Raw genomic sequence first — 24,302 nt, 5'->3', positions numbered from 1 at the left:
TTTCATATAATAGCATGGTCTCCCATTGGGTGTGTAAGTGCTAGTAACTGTTCCGTCTCCTTGTTGTGAACCTTTAACTAATGTCTGTCCTGCTCCGTCTTGCACTAAAGTATTTTATATGATGTTAGCATAGATGGTTTTAAATATGTCTTTCATGGAATGTTTGTCTGGGGACATTTTTAAATTAATTATGTATTTTTTGTAGCGTCACACATGTACACAGTGTGTATCAGCCACATTCACTCCCACACTTTCCCATCTTCTTACTACCTTGCCAAGTATGTGCCCTTCCTTTCCACAGCTCTCTCTTTCACATTCATGACTGTATGTTGATGTTAATACTTTGGAAAGACATTTTTTAAAAGCTAAATATAACACCCCCCCCCAAGACAGTGTTTCTCTGTGTATCCCTGGCTACCCTAAAACTCACTTTGTAGACCAGGCTGACCTTGAACTCACAGGGATCTGCCTTCATCTGTCTCCTGAGTGTGAGTGCTTGGATTAAAGGCTTGTGCTACCATGTCAGGCATTTTTAATCGAGTTGAGCATTTCTTTTAGCGTTTTGCACATGTCAGCATCTGGCTTTCTAGTAACTCTGTCTACTGCAAGGATCTTTAAAACATGGTTTCAAAATGCTAAGTTGTTTTTCTCATGCTGCTTCAAAGGTTTTTTTCTTCTAGTTAATTGAGCTTCTTGGGTGTTTATATGAATGTAATTCACGAAATTTGGGAATTTGTATTCTTCTCACTGCCCTCTTTTTGCTTATCTTCTAGCATATTTTATCTTTGGCAAATGGTCTTTTTTATTTTTTATTTATTAATTTTTTCAGGTATCATTATTATTATTATTATTATTATTATAAAATTTTCACCTTCTCCCCTCCTCCAATTTCTCTCCTCCTCCCTCTATCCCCCCTCCCCCTCCCTCTTCAGTCCAAAGAGCAGTCAGGGTTCCCTACCCTGTGGGAAGCCCAAGGTCCTCTCCTCCCCCCCATCCAGGTCTAGGAAGGTGAGCTTCCAAACATACTAGGTTCTCCCAAAGACAGTACATGCAGTAGAATCAAAACCCAGTGCCATTGTCCTTGGCTTCTCAGTCAGCCCTCATTGTCAGCCACGTTTAGAGTGTCCGGTTTGATCACATGCTCCATCAGTCCCAGTCCAGCTGGCCTAGTTGAGTGGCAAATGGTCTTTATGTTTCTATTTGCCTGAGTAACCTGCCAGTAACTCTAGTAATCCATCCTGTCCCTGCTCTTCCATCCTTGTAAGGATCAGCGTTTCTTGTATGTCTTCTGGCGTTCCAATTATTATACATGACATCTTTGTAGTTGTCTCACCCTTCTTAGATAGTGCTCTTGGTTTTGTCTTTATCTCTTTGATGATTTAAAAGTTTCTATTATACTCGTAAAGCTTTGAGGTTGTTTCCTAGCCCTGTGCCCCCTACCAATAAACCCACCCAGGCATTCTTCTTTCCAGTTCTCGTGTTCTGATCTCTAGCATTTCTTTTTGTTCCTTTCTTAGAATTTCCATCTTTGCTAACATGCTTTTATAACCTTTCTATTTTTGCATACTGTTTATGTTTTCTACCAGATCTCTTTGAATTTTATAGCTTTTAAAATTTGTGGAGCTTTTTTTGGTAAAATGGGGCACCAATTTGTTGAGGGAGGCTGCTTGTTCGTTTCTGGCTGCCAAGATCTAAAATAACTACTCAGAGACTATATTTTTTGCAGTACTGTTTGGCCAATAGCTTAAACGTATTTCTTGCTAGCTCTTACATTTTAAATTAACCCATTTCTATTATTTTATATTTTACCACAAGGGTCGTGGCCTACCAGCAAGTTTTGGACTGGCAGCTCACGTCTTTCTCCTCTGGCAGTTACATGGCATCTTACTGACTCTGTCTACTCTCTCTCTCTCATCTATGTTCGAATTTCCCTTTACTGGCTTTACTCTGTTTAGCCACTGACCAAAAGAAGCTTCTTTATTAACCAATAAAAGCAACAGATATACAGAAGGACTTCCCGCACCAGTCTTGCACATGCTTGGCAAGTTCTTTACTCTATAGCCTTTGAGGTTTTTCTTTTCTTTTTTTATAAGCTTTTGATTCTGTCACTTCACTGTCCTCATTTGTGTGACCAAGGTCTCCACATTGCACTCTTGTTCCTTCATGTTTAGGTTGCCATGCTCTTTGTCGAAAGCCAGTCATGGTGTACTGAGGAAAAAACTGGTAGCTGTCTACTTTAATGGGTTGACAAGGTCTGAGGAGACACTGTTCTGTCTTCTGTGAGTGGAGCTATTCTTTAATGAGCCCATGTGAACTCTACCAGTACTTCTAGGCCCCATGTCTCCCTTGGACAGGACAACTGGATAGCTGAGCACCTCTTTTCTCCCATGGACAAAAAAGGTGATGCTGTAGTTGAGAGTGTCACCTACTCCTGGTAAAGCCTGGAGTTGGCTAGAGAGGGGCTCCCCTTTCACCAGGTCAGTTAGGCTTTTTTTAAAAAAGAATCTGGCAGATAGAGCCCAAGGAAAACACTTTTTCCCAAGAGAAGGCCTTGTTACAAAGAATAGAATGCTCTGACATACTTTCAGATGTTTTCTTTTCCCTAGGAGCCAGAGAAAACTTTTCTCCAGCATTCATAGTGAGGATCCTGAGGTAGAATGCAAAACTCCTCCCTGCAAAGCTCCCATAGAGGCCTCTGCTTATATATTTCTGCTCTGTTGTGATTCCTTGTATCCAACCACCTTGCCCTATGAGGTCACCTTCTTGAGGTATACTGGAAGGGTTGTTCATCTCCAGTTTTTAGGTTAAATTAAATCCTTCCAAGCCCCTTACACACCAGACTGTAAGTCCTATCGCAAATTTTAAGGCTGTGTCTTAAATGACATTAAGTTCCTGTCGTGGGTGGCATAGATGCCATCTTCCAAGTATGTAGAAGACTTAGTTTCTCGATCTTCTAATTTATTTCCTTACTTTTTAAATCCCAATTATCTATTTTTCTACATACCCCTTTGATTTATTTTAAATTGCAAATGCTATAAAAATGTTGAAATAATTACTCAAGTTATCTTAATCCAGGCTGAATTTGAACTATTTCAAAACTGACTATATTTTAGTTTATCCTTTACAAAAGTAAGGGGTTTGTCTTAGTTACATTTCTATTTATGTGAAGAAGTTCCATGACCACAGCAACTTAGAAAAGAAAGGATTTAATTGGAGGTTTATTACAATTTCAGAGAGTGAGTCTATGTCTGTCATGGAAGGGGACAGAGCAGCAGAACCCACAGGCAGACAGAGCGAGCCAACTGTAATGGCATGGGCTTTTGAAATCTCAGTCACACTCCTGTTCCAATAAGGCCACACCTCCTAATCTTCAAATATATAAATTTTTTGGGGAGGCATACTCATTCAAACCACCACAGGTTTAATCTTCTACAAAGCAAGTCTGTTCACCAGCCAAGTTTTCAGGTTCTTGCCTTGATCTCCTAGCACCTACTTCCTGACTCCCTCAGGCTGTGTTTCCTGTGGGGCTGTAGTTGAAGATTTTACTTTCCCAGTTTGACTATGTACTCTAAGGTTCATGCCATGAGTCTATCAGAAGTCATATGTCAAGATTTCTTGCCTCTTAGCTGCCTGTCAGATCTGTCATATACAAGAAAGAAAAAATATCCCCTAAGACCAGGCTCATCTCTCTGAATTTCCTTTTTATATCAAGCTTCTGGTTTACACAGTTTTAGTGCTGAGGTGTCAGAGTCTGCACTTTTCTGTGGATACCCACGCCCGACCCAGGCTGCGCGCTTCCTGAGCTCGGGCCCACGAGAAGGGACGATTGTCCTGAGGGTTGAAAAAGAGACACACACAAAAGAAACTTGGCTCATCTACCAAGGGTAAATGGCAACTTTATTAAACTCAAGTCAGGTATTTATACCAGTGGGCTAGAAGAACCGAAAATGCAAGGCCTCCTCCCAGCCAGGAGCAGTAGGGAAGATTAAAGCCTTCCCGGCCCCTCGGGCAGGGTCAGCTAGGGGAGGCAGGCTATTGGCCCACTGCTAAGACCTTGAATACAAGTGGAATCACCATAACAAAGAGAACCAGGTTCTAGCTAGGTTATCCCCTCAAGCCAGAGCTAGTGCAGAGTCTCCAGGAAGTCGGAGATCACACGGCCCTGCGAATCGCCAGGAGAGAAGGGAAGAAACTTTGGTAGCTACACTGAGGTGTTAGCATTTATTATTATTTTTTAGTTGTTTGCCTTTTCCAGTTGATTCTAGAAGGGGCCTTGTTTTTGGATTATTTATCTCCTAGACTGCCATATTTTTAGCTCTGCTGTATTTTTAGCCTTTGTATGTTCTGTTCCTTCTGCTTTGTGAAACTCTATGCCCCTTGCTTCTCAATTCCCAGTTCATATCACTTAACTCTGGCTATATATGGGTGCTGAAGACCACATAGAACTTTCCCTGCCCTCCTGACTGGCTTAGATATTTTTATTACAGTATCTCATGACTCTTCAATGCTTTCATTGTACTGTGTATTATGACTACATACTCACTGATGACTTTATTTCATTTAATATTTATCTCCTTTGTGGAATTTAAGACTCTTAGAAAAATCTGTAGTCTCAGAACTCAGGGGTCTAAGACAGGAAGATGACACACTCTAGGCCAACCCAGGGTACACAGCGAAGCCCTACCTCAAGCAGATGTACAGTAAAGAAAGGTATAAGAGAAGAGCTATATCTATATTTCTCATTGTAGCTCCCAGCTATGACTTTAGTGGAAAAATTTGAATTTCTTCATAGGTGGAATATATATATAAAGGATAGGATGAGACTCCGTGGAAAATAGCAGAAGTTAAAGGAAGGAAGCAGTTAGCCTTTTTAATAGTTCCTAGAGAACAAAAATGATTCATTTCTTTTCTTAGTTTTGAAAATTTATCAAAAATATTTCAGACACATAACTTGTTTTCACTCAGATTAAGAAATATATATATATATATATAACATTTATAAAAACATGTATAGTCTACTAGGAGATAAACAAACATGTTGTCTAGTCAGTAATTATTTTGACTTTTAATTTTTAATATTTATTTATTGTATGTGGATCACTTGTTCTTGTATTATGGCACATGTAGAAGTCAGAGCTATATTTATGATAGTTGCTTTCCTCCTTCCATTATGTGGGTCCCAGGTATCAGACTAAGGTCCTCAGGCATGGCAGCAAATGCCCATATCCAGTGATCCATCTTTCAGGATGGATTTTAGAAAGCAAAAAAGAAAGATATAAGAAAAAAAGCCCATATTTATTTTTCCATTGGAACCACAAGTTATGGCATAGATGGAGAATGTAATATTTCTTCATAGATGGATTACATGGATGAAAGATCAAATGAGACTTCCATTCATGGGAAACAGAAGTTAAAAGAATGGATGAAGCAATTATGTCTTTGTACTGAGTTCTCAGAAGTAGATTAACTCATTATCATTGACTCTTTGACTTAAGGAGATTTTCCTTCAAACTTTCAGATGATACAACAGTGTTCGAGTTGATACAGCTAGTTCCACCAGGTATTGTATTACTTATTGATAAGGCAACTCATTTCAATGAAATATTTATTTATTATATATATATTTATATTATGTATAAATAAGTGTTATGTACGCATATATACCTGTAGGCAGAAGAAGACATCAGATTTCATTACAGATGCTTGTGAGCCACCAAGTGGTTGCTGGGATTTGATCTTGGCACCTTTGGAACAGCAACCAGTGCTCTTAACCACTGAGCCATGACTCTAGCCCCAATGAAATCGTTCTAAAAATCTCTTCTCTCCTCTTCCTACCAAATAATAGCAGTGCTTATTTTTAAACCATTTGTTCATTATGTATATGTCAAAACAAGAAACATATGAATGCCAACTGAATGCATTGTTCTGAAATTAAATATGTTAAAATAATTGAAAATGCAAGATAATATCTTTATAATTTTAGGGTATTTTGACAGTAATGTAAATTGAGTTTTCAATTTTTGAGATTTAAAAGTTAAAATTACATATATTTTTTAATTAAACAGGATATTTGTTTTGCTCTTTGAATGTTGATTGTTATTGGTAATGCAGAGGGTGGTAGTCTTACTGATTTACACGGTAAACATAGGTTTCTGAGGAGGGAAGCTACCTATCAAAATATAGAAACTAGCTTTAGTGTTGTTTCTGATTTCTAGAACAGTCAAAGAAATCTTCGTTAAATCTTTATTTTATGCAACAGATACCTATATTTTAATAAATACAAGTAATCTCAGAATTTTTAGCACTACACACAGATTTAATTCACTAGCCACAAAGTCTACAAAGGGTCTCAGCAATTTTTAATGTCCAATCTTATACTGTATGAGGGCAGACAGAAAAGATAGAAGATAGGGAAGATGCTGAAGATGGCAATAAGCTTTTGATGTACAAATTTAATGCAACTTTGCATTTCTGAAGAATTCCCTTTTCTCAGAGTTCATAGGTTCTCACTGAGTGTACATATAACCCTATTCTCCAAAGTGTGAGGCAGAGAATTAATAATATATACCGTACTTCTGAAATTGGATAAACAAAATGTGTTAAAGTATTTAATCTATCCTATTTTAATTTTCCTTTTAAAGAAGATAAACATTGCCTTCAAGCAGGTATACAATAAGGCATCAGGCAATATATATATTTTATACTTGATGATTTTGTTTCTAAATAGAATGTTTTGTTATAATTTGAATCATAGGATATCTTTCTTATAGTGGGAGAAACACTGTCTACCTATGATGAAAATACACGAGATTTCATGTTCCCGGGTCCAAACCAAATTTCTGGACATCATGATTCAAATCGCCAGGTTACCATGAGGAGGATTTCTGGACTAAGAGTAAGTGATTATGGTTTTTCAAGCCAGTTCTTGGTGCAGGGTCATGGGTGAGAACCAGGTGCAGGCCTCAGTACCATGAATGTGTAGAACTAACTCAAAATTTGTTTTCAAGCTTATTTTGCATAATCATGTTATTTTAAGTAATAAATGAAAAGAATTTAGCAAGAATTTATTGTCAAAACTAACACACATCATATTGGCTGACATTCTTCACAACTTGTGAGGTTCCTCTGCACGGCCCAGCCTCATCCCTCCATGTCTGTCACATTTTCTGTTTCTGTCTAGGGAAAGTTCACTGGTTATTTGAGCAACAACCAATGTCAACATTTATGGAAACCCAAATTTAAAACACAACTTTTTAGACATATGTGATTTATTGAAAAATATTAACAAATTTATTTATAAGTTGAGAACTTTTATATGCTGCTGTGTCATAAGTTGGAACAATCAAAACTCATTATCTTCTAGGTATATGTCTTTAGCATATACTCACTGAAATGCTATGAATCCTTTTACGTTGCTTTTACCCCTGGTCGTAGGGATGGGACCCTGGGCCTTCTGCACGTTTGTCAGTAATTAACCACTGAGCTACAGCACAGGCTAAGATGTTTTCTCATAGTGCTGTTAGCAGTGCTAAAAAATAGAAATGGTTGAAACTTCCAGCGTGGATAAAGCTTAGATAGATAGATTGCAAAGTGTTCATAGATTGTAGACCAAAGTGTAAATGCTGTATTAGGAGAGTCTTTCTGATCGGCAGTAATTGTGTAATGAATAAACATCATTAGACCCGATAGTGCTGAAGGAATTTTCTGGAGACTGGTAGTGGTTTATACAGGGGACAGCTCTTCTTATCGTAGATTCTATTTGGATGCTGTGGGAAGGTACAGTATGTGGCTAGCATGTACAAAGTCCTGTATTTTATCCCTATTCTCACACAGAAAAATTCAAATAATCAAATTTTGTGTACTTTTCAGAAAGATCCTATTAAATCTTTTTAAAAAAGAAAACAAACTATCTTTTTTTATTTTACATACCAATCCCAGTTTCAGCTCCCTCTCCTCCTCTCATTCCCTCCACTTACCACCTCCACCATCCATTCCTCAGAGAGGGTAAGGCACATTGCTCTGAGAAAGGCCCAAGGCCCTCCCTACTGTATCTAGGCCAAGCAAGGTATCCATCCAAAGATAATGGGTTCCCAAAAAACCAGTGCAAGCAGCCGGGATAAATCCTGGTGCCACTGCCAATGGTCCCACAGTCTGTCCCAGCCATGCAGTTGTCACCCACATTCAGTGGGTCTAGTTTGGTCCTATGCTGGTTCCTTCCCTATCTGGCTGGCGTTGGTGAGCTCCCATTAGCTTGGGTAGACTGTTTCAGTGGATGTCCCCATCATGGTCTTGACCTCTTTGCTTGTATATTCACTCCTCCCACTCTTCAACTGAACTTTGAAAGCTCAGCCCAGTGCTCTTCCACGGGTCTTTTTCTCTGTTTCCATCAGTTGCTGGATGAAGGTTCTATGGTGACATTTAAGATATTCATCAATCTGACTACAGGGCAAGGCCAGTTCGGGCTTCCTCTCCACTATTGCTTAAGATCATAGCTGGGGTCATCCTTCCGGTGGGTATTTTTATGCAGACTCTGAGCTCCACAACATTCTCATCTTTGAATTATAGTCTTACTCAGCGTCTTATGAAGTAGTATTTAACAGATGCCTCTTGATTGAACTCAGAGAATGAATTACTTCTTGCCGTAGTCTCAGTAGAGACACTCAGGTTTGAGATGGTGTGATTTTGATAGCCCTGGTGCCCATGAAGCAATCTGGATGTTATTGTAAAGCAATTCAATGATGTGATGAAGATTTATATACAACTGACTTTAAATAGAGATTACTACTTGACAGTGCAAATGGCCTTCATCTCATCAAGTTGGAAACTGCAACAGCAAACACTGAGTTTTCTGGAGGAAGAAAGATTCTGTCTCATGAAGGCAGTAGAAATACTACCTATTTCTAATAGTTCAACCTTCCCCACAGGTTTTCATGCTCAAAATAATGTGCCAACTTATTCCTTCATTTCCACCTTATTAAAGTGCATTTTAATTTTCTGAATTGTCATCTGCCACAGTTGTGTGAGTTAACTCCCTAAGACAAATCTCTTTATGTATATGAACAGCCCTACTACATAGTAGGCTTCGAAAGGCTGGAAAAATACTATCTTCACTATTGGGAACTCACAGTGTGATCAACAATCCTCAGGGAAATTGAAAGTGGAAAGCAACAGGCCAGGTGGTTATAGTGACAGTCTTGTACTTCTTAACATTTTGGTTGGATTTGGCCTATACATACAGTGGTGACTATGCATGGATTTAGTTAGGAAACAGGCCATACTAGCTAGGTGTCTGGAAGTATACCTGATGATGGATTGCCTCATGACACAGTTTTCAGTCCAAATCCTCATCATTAAGTTACACATGATTGTATTTCTTGAAATTCTTTGGTACTCCTTTCCATCTGGATTTTGGGATTGTTAGGCATCAGTGGTTCTGGCTTTTTGTCCCCACTTGAATGGGAATGTGGCATAGGCTGCCCTGTGCTTGCTGTACAGGTGTACAGTGGGTGCTGTTATATAGATGTCTTCTTAGTTCTTATGTCTTCTGACGGTGAAGAACTGTAGTCTAGAAGCTATGTTGAGCTATAACCAAAGAACCTTACCCATATGAGGATTCTTACATGATAGTACTGGGTTTTAAACTGAGTTTATAAGGTTGTAAAAGGTCAGGACTCTTTGCTTCCTTTTTTCTTTTGGGAGCGTGAGTATATTTTGCATGTAAGAGGAATACAATTTATAGTCATAAGGAACTCTGCATTATTTTGGAGATCTTTTGGGAGATTTTGGAGATATTGAAAAAGTAGCCTAACTCTGAGTTGTTGAATATGGACCACACTTACCATATTTTAGAGAAATATATTATGTATATAGTAAAATATCTAACAAGTGAATATAGTAGATACCATTGATACTGATTCTTAAACGATTCAGATGTACCCTTTGTAATGGATATGTTTTAAATTATAAACTTAGTTGGTCACAGACAAGGTTTGCAGAGAGCTTTGTCAGTGTCTGACTTCCATTGCTTTGAGGGGAAGCTCCCCAAGGACTGGCTGACATGGTTAACAGTTGGTGCATGTATAGCTTAAGGTTCCAGATGTTTCCTTGGGTGATTTGTGACTGTCCCCTTGAACTGTCTCATTTTCTTCATTTATCTTAAAACTGTTCAAGCTGATATTTGAAACATTGGTAGAAATAGAACACAGATTAATATCCATACCTGAATATAAGGTATATTATAAGAAAAAGGCTATAAAATTTTTTCAGAGACTTCTGTTTCAAGATGGCACAACTGGGAATTATGATATTTTCAGAATGATGCTTCCAAACCATTCCATTAAAATATTAATAGAGTGGAGTGGTGTATTTTGGAATGAACTAGAGGGATGAAATGGAATAAGAAAGTAATAGAATTCTATTTTAATTAAAATGTGTTAAATTATAATAAGATAAAAATTTAATGGACAGTTAAATATTATATATATTTATAATAGACAATGGTGTTTTAATGTATGTAATATTTCTAGAATGGCTCAATAGAGCTAATAATTATGTCTTTATTATATAGTTAAATGTCTTAAATTGTAAATGTAAAGAAAATTAAAATCAAATGTTTACATATTTATGACTAATATGTCATAATTTAAAATTGTCAAACAATTTGACAGAGAGACACTTGAAAATGAAAACAATTTTAAATTATTCCATAAAAGAAATATAATTTTTCAAATCAAATCATTAAAAATGAAACTGCTAATTAATAACATTTATCATTACTGTGTTCTTCATGATAATAAAAAGATCAAACTAATAAGTAAAGAGCTCAGTCTGGAATAGCATTTGTTATTTTAGATCCCATTTTCACCACTGACTGTATCTTTTTAATATGTAATGATACCATTTTTTAATCTTGCAGGGAATTGCTCCAAAGCTGGAATTTTCTACAACTTCAGTGATCACAGAATGTCTGATAAGCTCAAGGAAGTGCCGCGCTCAGGTTAAAAGGGTTAAACTATTTAATGATCATGTGGTTCATGTGGATGCGTGTGTGACAGGCCTTATCCCCATTTCGGCTGCATTTCTTCTCACCACCCCCATCAGTCTTTGACTTAAGTAAAGTAGTTAACAAAGTACACAACAGTCTGATTGCATCTTAGTAAACAGGAGAGCACCAAGCTTAGCTCCATGGTAGAGGGTACCACGATATGTTTGCTGGGTTATTTTATATTGTAGAATTTTTAATACAAGCAATAGTCAAACTGCCAGAAAGAGGGTGAGAACTTACAGAGGAAACTCAACTTGAGACCTCCATGTATTTTATAGGAGTTATAGGTGACTGCAGAGAGGTCAAGGATACCTTCAAGTGAATGTGGCCGAGTTGGCAGATTGGGGACTTGATGTTTAGAGTGTGAATTTTTTGGATGTGTCTGATTTCTAGAGAACTATTGTTCAGTGCAGTGATCATACTTGTCCTGTCGGATCAAAGCAAGTTTGGGCATTCCAGCCTAAATAACTTGTGTTTGTGAAGATTTCCTTTAACAAACTTCGGCACCTATTGTTCCTCTTATTTTAACTCTTACTGGGCCACAAGGCCTTCAGTCTTCTGATGGACAAGTGTCCTTGCCCATCATTGCTGGCATCAACCATGCGCAGTTCCATAATGGCCATATTCTGATGATGAAGGGCCAGTAACATATAAAGGATGGAGTATTCAACAGGGACCGGACTGGGCCAGTGGTGGAAAGAATTAGCTGAATTATAGTTTTAGAGCTAATTTTCTGAAGACGATAAATGATTTAAGCTATGAAAGGTACTACGAGTTTCCAGAGGATTGGAAAAAGTTTTATTTTGATAGCAAGATATTTATGATTCAAAAGTCAGGCTGTATCTATTTATCATTTAGACACAGATGTTGCAAGTCTGACCAGCCATGTTTACCATGTGTGGGGAACGTTACTGACTATTTCTGAGGTACTCAATGTGAGCATTTGTAAATTGTTAAAAATGCTTTACCCAGTATTTAATTGTTCTTTCTTTACTTAATGAATAAATAGAAAAATACTTTTTATTTCTTAATTCACACAGAAAACATTTCTAGTGTACATCTCAATGCAAGAGCCCTTGTAAATGTAAGGTCTTGCCCTCAGTTATAGTCATTGAACTTTATGGACTTAGGATCTAACATTCTCTGAAAAATATTCTTCTTTTCCTTTTACATGTTTGGAATTGTCATTTGATCTTTACTAAACAGAGATGTAAGAGAGTGGGATTTTATATTAGACAGCATTTAAAACTATGCTTTAGGTCTATAGATGTATCTTGTTATGATTCAATAAGGCACTTGTCCTACCAAGCATGAGGTCCTTGGTTCAATTCCCTGTCAAGGCTGGGAGGAGATGGGGGAGTGAGGGAAGGGGAGGAGAGAGAAGGAAAGGAAAGTGAGGAGGAAAGAATGAGAGGAGGATGGAAGGGAGGAAGGCAAAGGAGGTGGGAAGTACCGTTTCCAAATTATTTGTTTTATGTTTGTTAGCAATTTAATGGATTGAAAAATTAAGGGTATTGATGTGAATTTCCAAGAGAAAACTAATTTCTGCTAATTCTTTTTACCCATGTCAAGAAGAATTTATTGTTACATAGTTAAATATTGACAGACATTTTAGTATGTTGTTAAATACTGTTAAGGTATTTAAACCTAACAGTGGTTTAAAGTCACAAGTGCTTCTCAGTTCTAGGGGTTAAAGGATGAGTCCTTTGGACTTGATTGGCTGGCTAAGGCTGAAGGATCTGTGATATTTTTGCTTAAACATGGCATTTGGCAGTTGTATTTGGGGAGGGTGTAAATTATAAGACTCCTCTTCTAGCAGGCTAATAATTGTGCCTTTTTGCTGTAGGAAGATTCTAAGGAAGTGTCAACAGTTTTTTCAACAACCTGGCCTTGTGACCGTGTCCTATTGATCAAAGAAATTTGCATAGTCAATCTGGCTTGGTCCTGGGCCAGATACTACCGCGGTGTAGATGTAGGAAAGGGAATTAATTATGACAGTCATTTTTGACAAGAATACATATAGCTAATATTTTAAGTTTCAATAGACAAAACTAGGGGGCATTAAGGAATGGGCATGTTGCCCCCTATGCATCTGTAATAAATGCTGTGAAGTTTGTAATTTATGCATCATTCAAAAACTTTTCTGAGGAAAGAGGGTGGGGTGGTATCTTAAGATTTGGTATAATAAGAGATGGGTGTGTAAAAAGAAACTTAAGCATAACTTTAGGAGTTAGCTGTGTCCAGAAACCAACAATGTATAAAGAACAAGGTGTTAGAAGTCCAGGGACTGATGCCATGTGAGTGTACTAATTGACACAGAGCAGAAGAAATAGGGTGAGGAAAGGAGATTTTTGTGAGCAGAAGTTTCTGTAGATGCAGTGTATCTGTAGGGAAAGCACAAGATGTGGTTGACAGACGTAATTAAAACTGAGCCGAAGAGGCTCTGATGCTAGGTGCCAGGTGCATATCTTTAATGGCTTAGGGAACCTCAGAGAACTTTGTGATTCTAGAATGTCTCTGAGAGTCACTGTGATGCCATAGAGATGGGTGAGGGGAGAGGAGAGCTCTGACATGCCCACTGGCATCACTGAACTCTGTGGGAGAAGGTCCTGGAGCATACATACCAAGAGGCACCAGAGAGAAAATGACCTGACGTGAGACTGTTCTCATTAGAAACATCTTTCTTTTCTCCTATCATTCACTTGATAAAAATGACTCTCGTTTTGCTTCATATTTGTATTTGAAGTACTTAGTCCTTGCACTTAGGGGGCAGAGAAAGTGGATAGGAATTTGCATTGGTGGTTTTCCAAGGGATTGAAATGAGAAAGACAAAGATCTTTAGCTGTTTTTCTCTAACCATATGACTCTAGAGAAGAAATATATTATTAACTTCCAATCTCACTGTTAAGGCATTTATGAGGCAGAGTGTAGCAGAGTGAAGGGTTACTTGAGTAGCAGCAAAGTTGGAGCTATCATATGTTTTCATTTTTATTGTATTTTATTTTAGACAGGGCCTCATTCATGGTGTCCAGCCTTGACTGAAAATTCTGGGCCTCCAGAAGCCACCTTGCCTCAGTTTCCCATGAATCCCATATAACTAGATATGTAGTTAGATGCTGCTGATCCCAGCTCAAATTTTTTTTGTATTTTAAAAAATTTTAGACTACTACCATATTTATAAGATGGAAGTACTAGTTATTAAAGTTTATAATCTATCTGCTGGAGATAAACGTGATGAAACTTTGCTGGTAGGCCACAATCTTATGGTGATATACAGGTTAATTTAATATGGGTTAAATTAATGTGTAAGAGTTAGCCAATAAGAAGCTAGAGCTAATGGGCTAAGCAGTAATTTAATTAATACAGTTTCTGTGTGATTTTTTTTGGGGGGAGGGCTGAGCAGCCTGGATGGACCAAACAGCCTCTCTCCTTGCAATTTTTTATGTATATTTAGTTTTATAAAAAAATGTAGGGCCAGAAATAAGATGGTACTTTTATCTGTCACTGAATAGTTAAATTATGACTTGGACACCTATGTATCTTATGTAATTCAAGTCAAGCACTTGAGTAAAATATATATCAAGTGCTTTATTGTCTTGTTTTATACATATGTTACATATAATACTAGCATAAATAAGGCTTATTTTAGTAGTTTTTTCATGATTTCACAGCTATCTAGACAAATGTATTTTTAGAGAAGGATCCTTTGTTGCCCAAGCTCAAACTACCTCAGCATCCTACCTAGGATTACAGACATGTGTGACCGCAACATATTAGACATGTGCTCTTTAAAATTAAATGTAGTTCTTTTAAACTTTGTGGCCATTTACTTGAATATAAATATAAATGTAAAAAATAAATGTCGTTTGCATTATTTTTTAGTTTATTTTAAGAACAAGCTTATTTCTTGGAATTCTACAAGTGATTAAGCATTGGCCTTTGATTTTCATTAAACCAATGTTAGACTTAAGAAAGTTTGATAAAATGAACTGTTAACTAGGAGAATATGGATTTGATCTTTCTCAGGTAAGTGTGGATAATGTTAAATTGAGTTGGCTTTGTGTACCTTAATTTACTCTTAAAAGTTCTTTCCTTTCCGTAGAGTTTTTTTTTTATTTAAAAAAATACCTTTTGCCCACATGAACGTTTATTTTTTATGTTTAGGATAAATTTACTTACCATTCAGCTCCAGTTGAAAAATCCCACGGCAGACCGCAATGCAGAACATCGAGATCACAAAAGAAGAAGTCCAAGTCACCCGAGAGGAGTAAATACTGCGTAAACACCAAGAGCTACGAACAGCCTACAATATCGTCAAAGTCACACTCTCCTTCTCCCTACACAAAGAGACGGATGTGTGAGCTTTCCGAAGACACCCGGCGGCGGCTGGCCCATTTAAATCTGGGACCCTATGAATTCAAAAAGGAAACAGATAAGCCTCCATTTGTGATTAGACATGTATGTGCTCATAAGCATTTCCACTGGAAACTTGTCAAATTTATTTATTCTGTCACTAAAATATTTTGCTGAAATGGATTTCAATAAGCAGCCCATATGGATAATTTTCTTTCTTGAACTCTTAGTCAGGAGCTAAAGGTAGAAAATTAACTTTAAACCAAAGAACATGCTTTTTGTTCCCCTTTACAAAGTCTTTAATGCTGACAGAGATCAAACTCCATTATGACGCCTTCTTGAGACTTCAAAGTTCCTGCTTGCTCTCACCTGACACAGCAGGCAGTGCTCTAACTGTACAGCTGAACGTGGTTGACATTGACATTGATGCTAAAATGCCAACGTAGGATTTTAGGAGTGGAGAGAAAGGATGATAGTGGAAGGAGATGTCTGTTGAGAACACGTCTTTTGGGAAAGCTTTGGATTCTGAATCTTTGAAGCCAGCCGTCCTTTGATGGGCACACATAGACGGGCCTTTGGATTAATGGTAGCATAGCTCTAATCTTTCTGTGCACAACCTTATGCTATGATGGAAGTTAGAGCTGTGTGTCCGTCATAGACTGACTCTGGTTAAACTGTAGTGCCTGCAGTCAGAACACTCATCACGGGCTGTCTCAGTTTCTTGAAGTTTTACAAAGTACTTTTACTTTAAAAGGCACTCTACCAAAAGCTTCCTTATTAACCGAAACACTATGTATTTGCATACATACTAATAATAAACCTCTATATTTAAATGCCTGTAGAAACAATATTTATTTCCTCTAAATTCTAAAATAGCTATCTATTTTAGAACTATTATTTTAAATACACCCCTTTGAAAGTCAAATAATTTTTTGGATATAGCCAGGTACTCCAAAAGTTATGAGTTTTCTCTTTGATATCCTTTAAAACCAATTTAAGTTATGTAATATTTAATACCATTTTTATGTTTTTCTTATAAATTAATCTTTTATTCTTTCAAACTAAATTAGTGATTTTTAAAATAAGAACTACTAATTAGCAAAGTGGTGGTGGCACATGCCTTGAATCCCAGCACTTGGGAGGAAGAGACAGGTGTATTTCTATGAGCTAGGAAGAGACAGCTTGTCTACAGAGTGATTTCCAGAACAGGTTACAAAGCTACAGAGAAAGTCTGTCTTAAAAAACCAAAACCAAAACCAACCAACCAACCACCCAACCAAACAAACAAACAAAAACAAACTACTAACTATAAAATTTTTACTTATAAAATTATAGTGTATTAGCTACATCTATATGGTATCATTTAGTAATGATTTTCTTGTTTCTCTTATTTGATCACAAGTTTTGTCCTGTTGGACATAATTCAGACAATAGTTTGCTTGTATCACTGATGAAAATTTGAGAATGCCTTTAACTTTAATACTACTCATAATTAAAAATTAAATGTAAAATAAAAGATATACCATCTTCTAATTTGAGAGAATAATCATTTGCTTCTTAATTAAAATGCTTGTATATAAAAGCTAAGAAGGATCATAGGAGTTAGACACATAAATGTTGTGGAAAGAACTGCTCTTGAGGTGATTATTAATACTTTTCATGGCAGTGATTAAAAGTATAAACTTTGTCCTTGTTTTTATTTTTCAATAGAATGTTTCTAAGTTACATTTTTTAATGTTTTGAGTATTTCATACATGAATACTGCAGTTACATCACTTACACCCCTTCTCCCCCTCCTCCGTGTCCCCCAAATCTCCACAACTTCTTCCACAATTACCATTGTTTATATATATATATATATATATATATATGTATATATATATATATATATATATTGCTGCTCATATATACAAAGATTAGGGCTGACACTTGGATTATATAACTATTGGGGGTTGTCTCTGGAGAAGACTGATTCTCCCTCTTTGCGGCCTCAGGTTGTCCGTAGCTCTTCATCGAAAGTCATGATCAGGACTTTGTGAATTTTTCTCCACCCATATTGGCATGTTAACTGTGTTGTGATTATCCAGGTCTTGTTTATGTAACCATGCTGTTGAGATATCAAGGACAGCTCAAGGTGGTACACACATTTAATCCCAGTATTTGAGAGGCAGAGACAAGTGGGTCTCAGTGAGTATAAAGCTAGCTGGTCTACATAGCAAATTCCAAGACAGTCAATAATACAATTCTCAAAAAGAAACTTCTAAAACCAAATCCCCCAAAAAACTTTATAATTTTTACTTAGGAGGTTTACCTCTCAACTTTTCTGTGAACAGAAATACATACTTTTAAGTACATGTAAAAATTGTCTATATTATTGAGGAGGTTTTGAATTTAGAGGGAATTTAGGGACGAACAACCATTCTTGGTTTCAGAAGTACTTGGGAAACTGGTAGCGAAAGAAATTTAATTTAATACACACATATGTAAAAACCTTACTAAAACAAACACAGAGACAGACAGACACACACACACAGAATGAGAGATAGAGACAGGAGTGAGAGGAGAGATTTTTTATCTTTTCAGCCATACAAAGGAGATTCCCATGTACCTCAAGAACTTCCCCACTGGGAACCATGTACTCATGAAGTGCTCCCCATTCTACCTGTCCTATTGAAACTCCTGATCTTGTCTCTGTGAGGTTGCCTGTTCTGCCTGTTCAAATAGAATCAACTTATTTTAACTCACTGATGTTGCATGTGTTTGCACCTAAATTATATTACTAGATAACATTACATCGTGTGAACATCTGTCCCTTTCTGTTTATATATCATGTCTGTTGATAGCTGCTCATGTTTCTTACACCCTTGGCTACTATAAACAATGCTCTAATGAGAAATGTGTTACAAGTCTTTGAATAAACCTTTGTTCTCAATGCTCTTGGGTAAAGACCTAGGAGTAGTCCTGTTTTATCATTTGACAACCTTATATTTAACTGGAAAATGTGCCAAAGTGTTCTTCAGAGTGGCTGTACAATTCGCAGTCTGTCAGCTGTGCAAGAGGGTTGCAATTTCCCTTCATTTTCACAAGCACCTTAACACTCCTGCCCCATGGTAGTTAGGTCTAAAACCAGGGCCTCCTGGATACAGACCTGCTTAATTTTCTCTGTAGTCTTCTTAGTGTGAGTAGCATCTCTTTGTGGTTTCATTAACATTTCTTCAGTGACTGATGATGAAAAATATCTCATGTGTTACTAAATATCCTTTAAAATGTCTACTTAAACCAGGCTGTGGGGCACTTGAGAGACAAGAGACAAGTGGATCTCTGTGAATTGGAGACCAGCCTGGTCTATAGAGTGAGTTCTAGGACAGGCTCCAAAGCTACAGAGAAACCCTGTCTTGAAAAATAAAAACAGAAACGAATAAGCGAAAATGTCTACCTAAGCCTTTTGCCCATTTTGCAATCTTTTCTTTATTGCTATTGTTGACTTGTAGGAATTCTTCATATGATCTAGTTATCAGATACAAATCTCTTATCAGATACAAATGTTCATTTTTGTTATCCTGAGTTCACTTTTTGTTTTTGTTTTCCTTTTTCTTTGATTCACAAAAGGTTTTGGTTTTGGTCAGTCGGCGCATCTTTTCGATACACGTATATCACTATGACATTTTTATTTTTAGTTGGAAAATGTGGTTGGCCTTCCTTATTTGTCCACTATAAAGTATTCAGCAAAGCAAAGACCCTGATTGAATTCCATGTATGTGCTAAGACAGGTGGAAATGAGGTAGGCTTTTTCTAAGTAAGGCAAGGTAGATTGCTCTAGGATGTTTTTGTTTCTATTTTTGTAACTTTATAGTCAAAACCAAACTAAGAAACAGGGTATTACTTAGCTTCAAATTTGTTCTTTTTTGGTGACATTTAATTTTAGCTCTGTTGAAAAGTGCATAGTAAACAAGTGATTAAACTCTGACTTTGGAACAGAGAAGCCCCGTGGAATTCACCTGCTGTGTGGCATATGCTCTATAGTTGCTTAGCTGTGCTGTAAGATTGAGAATGGGAATGGAAGGCTGAAGCGCTCTTTCACATTGCAAATTCTCTTTCTTCTAGGTTGATCCCCCAAGTCCCAGGGCTGATACTTTATTTGGACCACCTGGTAGAGACTGTGAAAGAGATGGATGGGCCAGGATGCACAGTGGTAAGGGGAAGTTCCTTCTTTCTCCTACTCCTGTTGCTTGAGCTACTGTCAAGCCTTACCTGGGACTGATTGAGGAAAGCACAATTTTTGCTGCATTATTATATATTGTGATAACGCTTTTTGCAATTAGAAAGAATTGAATCTCTGTGCTATTAAAAGCATACTATTCTTTTAGATTAAAATGAATATTAAATAATTTTAGCAGGTTAAATACCATAGTTTCTTTTAGTAAAAATAACTTGTGTTTTACTCAACATTTTCTACACTTATTTGACTATGAAACACATTTCTCACTTTAACATGTGTTAATTTATAGAACAGATTTTGAGAAATACCATAGTGAAATAACTCAGGTTGAGAGTTTTGGAATACATATATGTATTTCCACTGATTTATATACATATAGCATTCTTGAAAAGTAATTTTAAACCCCACAATAATTAATCAATAAGGATATGAGACAACATGGCAAATGTTACTATGAAAAGTATGTAAACATACACACTTAGCAAATACCTGCTAAAATGATATTTCTGAAATGATGAAATCTTTAGATTTAATTTATAAGAAAATGTTTTGTTAGCCCTAGTCTCTTTGGTGAGATAAGTTGAAGTTCAATGTGAGGGTATTTTTTTTGAAGATGCTTAGATGTCATCGTATAGTAAAGAGTATTTGAATATTAACATCAGTAGACAGTGGTAGTAGCTCAGCAAGAGTTCACTGGCAACCTTTAACATTAATTTCCTACACACTGAGGAATTTTAGTAGAAGAAAAATGATATAAGAGGAAAAAAATGGAATCATAACATGCAGTGAGCCTGGATGCCTTCCATTTCTGGCTGTATTATATATCTTTTTAAAAAAATATTTACTTATTTATTATGTATATAATATTCTGTCTACATGTGTGCCTACAGGCCAGAAGAGGGCACCACCAGACCTCATTACAGATGGTTGTGAGCCACCATGTGGTTGCTGGGAATTGAACTCAGGACCTTTGGAAGAGCAGGCAATGCTCTTAACCGCCGAGCCATCTCTCCAGCCCCTTATATACCTTTTTAAATGAAAAAAATAAAATGTTCTTTTTAGAAAACATGCTCTTTTGTTGTTTAAGCATTGCTAAACAAAATGGACTTTGGTTAAACTTGAATGTTTATAGTCAGAACATTTGATGGAAGACTGTCTACGTATATTCATAGTTTCTTGAATTTATTTTTTTTCCTTCCTCCCCTTCCTTCCCTCCCTCCCTCCCTCCCTCCCTCCCTCCCTCCCTCCCTCCCTCCTTTCTTTCTTTCTTTCTTTCTTTCATTCGTTCGTTATTTCTTTCTTTCGTTCTTTCTATTTATTTCCTTCTTTTCCTTCCTCTCCCTCCCTTCCCCCCTCTCCCTCCTTCCCTACCTCCTACCTTCCTTCCCTTTCTTCCTTTCTTCCTTCCTTTTTTCATTTGCATTGTGTTTTAGACAGGGGCTCTCTAAATAGTTCTGCTATTTCCCCTCTTAGCAGAAACCTGACATAGAAAATTGTCTGTATGAATGAAGCAAAAGGAAGTAACTTCCACGTTGTGTGTGTTGGGAAGATTCATTTGTAATACTACGTGCTTGATCTTATTTGTCAGCGAGATGGCTATTCTAATGACCCAGCTGAAGCCATCAGTTGTTTCTGTAGAAGTACATTGAGAATGTCAACCTGAGTTTCTCTTCTCTTAGGTTTTATTTTGATGTCTTTTCATACATGAGTAGGAATGGTACAAAGAGCCCCTATCTTGCTCAGCACCCACAGATAGTATTTGCTTTCATTCTCTCCATTTTTCTTTCTTCTCTACTTCTCCTCACCCCCAAATATGTCTTTACATAAATAGTTTCAGCAAGAACATTGCTATAGACTTACCTTGTCCCTAAAAATTTGTATCTTGAGTGGTGCATGCTTGTAATTCCAGGACTTGAGAGGCAATTGCAGGAGGACCAGGGGTCCAAGGCCAGCCTTGCTACATAGCAAATTTGAGTTCATTTTGGGTTACTTGGAACCTTGCCTCGAAAAACAGAAAAATTACCAACCAAATAAGTAACATACAGTTTGTATGTTGGTGCCCAAACACCATAGACAGCAGTTAACAGTGGGGTTTTTGGTGTTTAGGTTTAGAAGAAATTGTGAGAGTGGGGCCCCGTGATATTGTATGTTATAAAAAACTCCCTGTAAGAAAGGAAAAGATCAGTCTTTTCTCACTGTTATATTAGGACTTAGCTGGAAGGCGACATCTGCAACCCAGGAAGATCAATGGTACCAGAATTTGGTTTTCCATGTCCAATCTCTTGAACTATAAGAAATAATTTCTTTTTGTTTGAGCCACTCAGCCTTTGGTATTTTGTTATGGTGGCCCAAGTAGACAGATGCAGACATAGTCTTCTGTCTTATAAGCCATTTTTCTCAACAAAATTTAGTTAAGCCCATCTTTACATGATTATTTTGAAGATGAACTGCATCACTGTTGGCTTAAAAAATTATTTCTATAAAAATGTCTATCCACAGGCTCTTGGTCTCACTGACTGTGCCAGGTCTGGTTTCCATATCAGGGCTTAATTTCAAGTTAAAACGTAGTTGTTGCCTCAAACAATGTTCATGGCACTGTTGCACCAAGGAGCAATTCTAGTCAGGAGATCATTGTTATAGATCCTAAAGGTCATAGCTGGGTGAGATTGATAACTTGGAAGCCTCTTTTATAAGAGTCAGTTCCCTATGAGATTGCAATCCTATATAGTCATTTATTCATTTTCAAGTTTGCCTGATGTCTATTGTTTTTAAGTCAAATAGGGTAAAATGACATTATAAATCCTAGAATTTCATGTCAAGTTAACAGTAACAGATGGCAACACATCTCCAATAGCCTGCAGGCATCAGGTACTTATTAGTAAAATGCTTTATTTTAAATGTTTTAGCTTTCATTTAACTCCATCCTTTTGCTTTCTCATAGAGCTATGGCAACTTTGCAGTCATTTCTAGGAGTCTTTACTTGGTTTCTTTCTCTTTTATTTAATATCTTCACATTATCTGGTTATAGTTTATATACCATAAAATTTATATTTTAGTACACAGATATTTCAATACTTTTCATACATATGAAATTGCCACTATAATCCATTTATAGATTTTCCCATTGTGCTGAAACCTTCCTTACCCTTTTGTAGCCACCCAGTTCCTATCTTCAGCTCCTGTGGTAACCACACATTTTGCTTATTACTAGTAAAGTCACTGTGAGGATATGCTTTGTACCCTTCACATAGACCAATGCTTCCACTTCTCTTGGGTCTATAGGAATGGAATTCCTGATTCATATGGTGAGCCTACTAATTTTTTTTGAAATTTCTAATACTTTCCAAAATGGCTACATTATTTTATAGTCTCACCATTAGTATGTGGCATTTCCAGTTTCACTACCTCCTTGATAGTGCTTGCTGTTGTCTTTTTACCTATGCTGTTCGGGTGTACAGTACAGTCCTAAAAATGAAAACAATAAAAATACATAGTTGGCCTTTTGTATATACAGGCTCTACATTCACAGTTTAACAAAGCACAGATCTAAAATATTTGACAAAGAAAAATGTGACCGTGCTAAATATGTACAGACCCTCCTTTATTGTTACTATTTCTAAAACAGTATGGGAGCCATTCACATAGCATCTACATTACATTTATATTAGATATAATCTTAAGGCTGTGGCAAGTATTCAAGAGTGTGAATATAGGTTCTATGAAATATCATGTCATTTTATCTAAGAAATTCAAGAATTCATGGAGTTTGGCGTTGGTAATGGCCTTGGTGCTGTTCTCTGCTGGGTACTGAAGGATGCCTGTGCTGGAGGTCAGAAGAAGCAGTGTCGGGTGAATAAAGTCCAGACAAAAAAAGAGATGTCAAATGCTGCTGGCCTCTCCCTTTTAGCACGTTGCATCCCTGGAGAGTTGTTGAGGACTGGACTGCTGATCTGAGGCTTTCCCTGAGGTCCTGATCTATGGAAAGGAACACAGCTCATTTGCAATACCAGGAACATGCTTGGCAGAGCCAGTAATAGCCTAGGGCCAGGTCCTCCACGGAGCTGTGGCTTCTGATTCTGAGAACCAGCTATTTCCTGAGGTTTGAAGTTGTTCAAGATTACTCACAGTATCTGAGCCAGCTGTTTCCTATTCCTTCAAAGTTTCCCTAAGTAGAATCTTGCTTATTAGGTCTTGTTCAAGTTTCACTAGGTTTACAAAGCTTTTTGTTTGTCTTCACCCTTGAGGGATACTTTTTAATATATTAATTACTTGTACCTTTCCTGTATCTAGCCTGCTCTTTTGTTTCTGTTAGTCAACACTGTACAACGTAACTAAAGTAGATTCTGAGTCCTTCATGACTATAGGCTATAACTTTTATCTTCTGTTGCATTTAGAGCTTAGTTGGTTCCTAATTGTTATTGAGAATTATTAAATGTGAATATTGGGAAACTGAAAATCAAAGTTAAAAGCTTCATTTGTAAAATATGAAAGAAAGTTATACAACTGTCAAATTATACTGAATTTACAAATGGTTTGTGAAAAGCAGAAGATATACCAGTATGTTCATATATGGAAACTGTTGATATATATTAGTTATGAAAAATTATTATCCCAATTCTTAAAACTAGATTGTGTGTGTGTGTGTGTGTGTGTGTGTGTGTATGTGTGTGTATACATGTCCCTCTC

The 24,302-nt window shown here is 36.9% G+C and overlaps 1 protein-coding gene across 2 annotated transcripts in view; it reads left to right on the top strand.

The window, feature by feature from the left end:
- The window catches only part of Spata6 (spermatogenesis associated 6), a 98,616-nt gene that overhangs the window by 36,451 nt on the left and 37,863 nt on the right, over positions 1-24,302 (top strand). Inside the window, exons 4-8 of one of the 2 annotated variants that reach the window (XM_048453396.3) lie at positions 5,519-5,560; positions 6,771-6,895; positions 10,916-10,996; positions 15,209-15,502; positions 19,502-19,589. In XM_048453396.3, the coding sequence (XP_048309353.1) occupies positions 5,519-5,560; positions 6,771-6,895; positions 10,916-10,996; positions 15,209-15,502; positions 19,502-19,589 (630 nt within the window). Of the gene's footprint in view, positions 1-5,518; positions 5,561-6,770; positions 6,896-10,915; positions 10,997-13,573; positions 13,699-15,208; positions 15,503-19,501; positions 19,590-24,302 lie in introns of those variants that run through there. The other variant, XM_048453397.3, reaches the window with a different exon arrangement.

This window comes from Myodes glareolus, chromosome 3 (assembly GCF_982192425.1).
Source record: "Myodes glareolus chromosome 3, mMyoGla1.1, whole genome shotgun sequence".
Classification (NCBI taxonomy): domain Eukaryota; kingdom Metazoa; phylum Chordata; class Mammalia; order Rodentia; family Cricetidae; genus Myodes; species Myodes glareolus.
Note: the sequence above shows the minus strand (reverse complement) of the source record. Positions and strands in the feature narration are given on the sequence as shown.